This window comes from Egretta garzetta, unplaced genomic scaffold (assembly GCF_000687185.1).
Source record: "Egretta garzetta isolate BGI_Z169 unplaced genomic scaffold, ASM68718v1 scaffold172, whole genome shotgun sequence".
Classification (NCBI taxonomy): Eukaryota; Metazoa; Chordata; class Aves; order Pelecaniformes; family Ardeidae; genus Egretta; species Egretta garzetta.
This window is the reverse complement of record NW_009258951.1, coordinates 2,066,070-2,070,822: the sequence shown is the minus strand read 5'-3', so window position 1 is coordinate 2,070,822 and position 4,753 is coordinate 2,066,070. Positions and strand designations below refer to the sequence as shown.

At 43.0% G+C, this 4,753-nt stretch overlaps 1 protein-coding gene across 1 annotated transcript in view; it reads right to left on the bottom strand.

The window, feature by feature from the left end:
• Positions 1–206: 206 nt before the first annotated feature.
• MED12L (mediator complex subunit 12L) overlaps positions 207–4,753 on the bottom strand; it is a 143,844-nt gene continuing 139,297 nt past the window's right edge. Inside the window, exons 43-44 of the mRNA XM_035890039.1 lie at positions 916–997; positions 207–478 (exon numbers count right to left, since the gene is read on the bottom strand). Coding sequence (XP_035745932.1) covers positions 426–478; positions 916–997 — 135 coding nt within the window. The 3' untranslated portion in view covers positions 207–425. The remainder of the gene's footprint in view (positions 479–915; positions 998–4,753) is intronic.

Genomic DNA, 4,753 nt, shown 5'->3' with positions numbered 1-4,753 from the left:
GTTAAAAAAAAAAAAAAAAAAAAAAAAAGCAAACCCCTTAACCCCTTCCCCCCCAAAACCAAAAATCAACCAAAACCCCCAAAACCCAAAAAAGTGTTTCCCACAAATAAATAAATCCAGCATTCTTTGTCCTCTTTAAAAGTAACAGGACTTAAAAAGCACCAAATTCATAAAATCTGCAATAACGTTCTTCAAATAAGCCCACAAGTCCATACATTTAAATCTAGGTAAACGCAAAAAAATCCCCAAACCCAAAACCCCCACCTTGTTACATACTCACATCAACTGCAGCACAAAAAAATAATTATTGAAGTAATAAGAGAAGAAAACTGAAGTTTGCTTTCTAGCAATAACTAGTGCATTGAATTTTGAATGTTCTGTTCTGCAGTGCAAATGTAAGATGACGCCTCCCTTCCATCTCTGATTTAGAAGTGTGAAGGATGCCCGTACTGGTTCACGCCTTGTTGTGGCTGGTTACCTGGTTGATAAAGCAAAGGGAACTGTTTGTGCCTCATGACTGTACTCTACAGAAATACAGGAAAATGCCTGTATTTCACACAGCAGTAGCAAACAACAGTCAATACATTCCCTCATATACCTATCTAATGCAGGCAAGAGGTACTCATTTCCTCAGGGACTTTGCAGGACCACGGAAGTGAGGGGAGAAAACACTTTAACAAATTGTGAGTGGGCCAGCAGCCCAGTGACTTGGGCTTCTCTGGAGACCAACAGAAATCCAGGGAATGCACTAGCACCACAATTTTCATATTACATCACTCCTGGGATGGGTAAGCAGCTGTCAGTAGGTAAATTACTTACATGTATACAGGGAAGCATATAATAGGCAGAACACCTCCAGAAAGATAATTCCATATTCAAATCTGCATATATGTTTATGCACACACACGCACTTACTAGAGAGCTGCTTCTGGAGCTGCCTGACCAGCGCCGCTGTCTGTTGTTGCTGCTGCGTCTGTTGTAAGCCTTGCCTTGGAAACTGCAAAAGAAACAGCAAAAGTGAAAGAAATACGCACAGCACGAGTGCCATGTCGGGTAACTGCCGAAGCGTCCAGCTCATGCTGCCCCGTCCACTGCTGACAGAGCCGGTGGAGGGGACGGCAGCAGACGTGCCTCCACAGCAGATCCTGACCAGATTTTAACAGCACAGTAAGGACACACGGAGCACACTTAGCACTTACAGAGCATTTGTTCTCTTCGTTCCCTGACATCTCACACATTTTCCGGTTACGTTACAGGTATCACATGTGTCCAGCCAGACACAAGGGACAGAGTCAGTCTCTGTCTTTTTCACCTCTGGAGAGGCCAGCATTTATCCTGCAAATCACTGTAAGCAGCTTTACAGTGTGCATTGTTCAAAGACAAGGCAAATCAAAACTGCAAATCAAAATTAACAGCCTTTTTAGCATTTTAAGGCATTTACGTGTGGTTGAAGCATAATAGTCAAAAGAAGCTTCTTGAAAAATATTTTTCCCAGGGCAATGGCCTTCACATAACAAGAAGGATGAGCACAAAGCAGATGTTGCTCATTGCACTGCACGCCTGCCGTGGGGTTGTAGCTGCACCTTCAGTTCTTGGCTCCAGTGGAACAGGAGACAGATCAGCGCCCAGCCACCGGGGCCAACTCCTCCACTGAGCAAAATAATCATCATTCTGATCCTTACCCTAAGCCCACAGGGATCGAGACAAGGCCCTTCTAGTCCATGGCATTAAGCACAATGGGATTAGACACAAAAAGCTTCCAAAGAAATCTGCTGTTAATGAATTAAATCATGACTTCAATCACTTTTGAAAGTACCTCGGGTGTAAGTGCATTGACTTTCACAAATTTGCACCCTATTTATACTTGCATCAAAGCAGAATTTAGTCTTTAATTGGTCTATCTGACAGCATGCATTATTCCCTACCTATGTAGGGTGACCCATGAAGTCTATTTTTCAAGTAAGGATGGGTCAGAGAACAAGCACTGCTTTGCTTTCCACGCTCTGGCTGTCATTCTGAAGAAAATAATTCTCTATTGATAAATTACTGATTATCTACCTGTATGTCAGAGTACTGAATATACTGCACACCACGCTACTGACTTACAACAGGCAGACCTGATGCAGACTGTCTGTGTGTACTGTTGGGATGGACACCTCTGGAGCCAAAAGTCTGTGTATACAAGAAGCATTTCTTCCCTTGGAAAATGCACCACCCGTACGAAAGAAAAATGTCTGTGCACCAGCTATCTCAGACCCCCGAGGACAGAGAGCAGATGGCACAGCTCCCTCATACTCCCCGGCTCCTGGGAGGGAAATGGTGGTGAATGAGGTACGGCTACGCTGGCAAGCACAAACCACACCACGCCTTCACCATTTGCTGTCTGTCTCACCCTCAGGGCCTCTAAGCTCTCCAGATCTGTTTCCTAAGTCCTGGCGTTCTCCTTCTCATTAGGTTTGGTGAAAATGCATGTGCCTCTAATTAAGTGACTTTTTGTGCTTCTGCACAAGGATGTACAATACACCTGACCAGTTTGAAAACCTGATGTGCTGAACAAAGATGGAGTTATTCAATAATCTAATAACATCATACGCGCTACAGAAAACGCCCATGCTTTGTTTCAGTGAAAACTTTTGCTTACTGAAGGGAGTTTCGGTGTTTTACAAGACTTCAGCACCTTTCCCTTTCTGAAACCAAATCCTTCACTTAAAATACATTGTGTAATCTTCTGGCTAACAGTCCTTAGTAAATGCTGAGATTGGTCAAAAGCATTAACCACACCAGGGTTTCTTGGGGACATGAAACCAACTCACAGAAAGCTTTCTGCTGTTCTAAGTGCTGGAAAAGGCGCTTGCAGCCAGGCAGGTGCTCTGTCTCTGTGACAGTCTTCCACATGCAGTTTGTTCGAGATATACACAGTATTAAGAAAAGCTCAAAAATTAATGAAAATGATCTTTCAATAGCTATCAGATAAACACCTTTCATTTATCCTTACTCTTGCACTTACACGCCGCCTCCGAGTTACTCTGTCATATCACATTGATGAATGCTTTTAAACTCGGAAGGTAGCAATTTCAGCATTACTGTGTTTTCTCCATGTTTCTATAGCAAAATTTTTCTAATTACCCTCAACTACCTTAAATATGTCTCAAAAAACTGCTCAAATACAGGAAACAAGCATAATGACATTATAATTCAGTGGACATATCCATAAAAATTACTTGGCAGTGACAGTGACTTGGTAAAATTATACACTAAGCTATAAAAGGCTGCAGTTCAGCATAAAGGAATGTCTCAAAGCCAATTTTGTTTGTACAGTTGTCTTCATGCAGCTCTGTTTTATGACTAACAATTTAATTTAAAAGGATCTGCAAAACAATAAACCCCATTTTTTCCCCCAGCATGTTAGCACTACAACCTAAAAATCGAAGGCCTGAAGTCACTAAGTTACTCATGACATGACTTAAGGCAGGGACTGGCGTTTGGCAGTGGTGGAGCTGCCAGCACCCGCAGCCGACGCCAGAGGGAGTGGAGGGAGTGTGGATGCTCCGTACAAACACAGCAAGGTGGAGAAATGCCAACCATCAGCACCTTACATTTCCGAGTGAATGCTTTTCTTAGTGTTGCAGCAAAAACTAGTTCCACAAGTAGCCTCGACTGTATAAATTATCCTGCTTTCACTTCAAAATACTATAAAACCAGAAAAATCCACCAATTTATATGCATCAGCAGCAACTACGGATTTCTCAAGTTTTTAAAGTTAGCAAGGGCTATTCATTATTACTACGATATATTAATTAAGATAAGACTTATAAAGACACATAGCACAGCAAGCATAAACAGGAAAAATTCATTCCTGCAGCAGTAAAGTGTTAGTTTACCTCAGCTTGCTGCTTCGGGACTAGCAAATGGCATCTTTAGACCCCTCCCAAAAAGATCCCTTACTTTCAGTGGGGCTTAACAGCACTTGGTTCTGTATCAGATTTTCAAAATAGTAATTTATTTGTGCTGCACTAGGAGTAAGGCTGAGGATGACATTAAAGCATCCCCCCCCCCCCCCCCAAATTCACATAAAGAGATTTAAGGCAGTTAGTCTGGACAGTCTTGTTTCACTGGTGATGGAAAAGAGAGGTAAAGGATTAGAAAAGCACTGGCACCCATTTTGAAACTATATCCCCCAGTAATTCTCAAAAGAATGGCTATGGGTGGCTATTTGTACTGTTTGGGATATTAACCATTAGTTTTAAATACTGCTAAACATAATTTCAAAAAGAGATTGAAACGAAGTGTATAAACTTTTCCTCCGCACACACAAATATTTTTCAGCCACAACAACGTGTCATCGGTGGCCCAACTTTGGTATCAGTTTTAACTAAATTGGTGAATAGACCATGAAAGCACAGAAGGCAGCATGTACTCCAGTCCCGAAGAGCAAATTCAGATGCGCTGCTGCAGAGGTGCTGGGGGTTAAGCAGGGCAGAGCACAAGCCCTCCTTGTCAAGGCCTGTGTTCAAAGCTGCACTTGCCTCCCCATCAGGGGTCAGCAGGCAAGGTCACCTCCAGGGACACCTCAGCATGTGCGTAACCCACCTCTTGCCATGTTTTGGCAAGATGGACACATTTAGGAGGTCTTCTGTGGACAGATGCGATCTTCCTTTGCTCACGGTCAGAGCCAGCCCAGAGCTACCTGGATGCACTAGCAGGCTGTTGAGCCCCAGCTAATACACTGTTACCACAACTTGTGGCCAGCTCA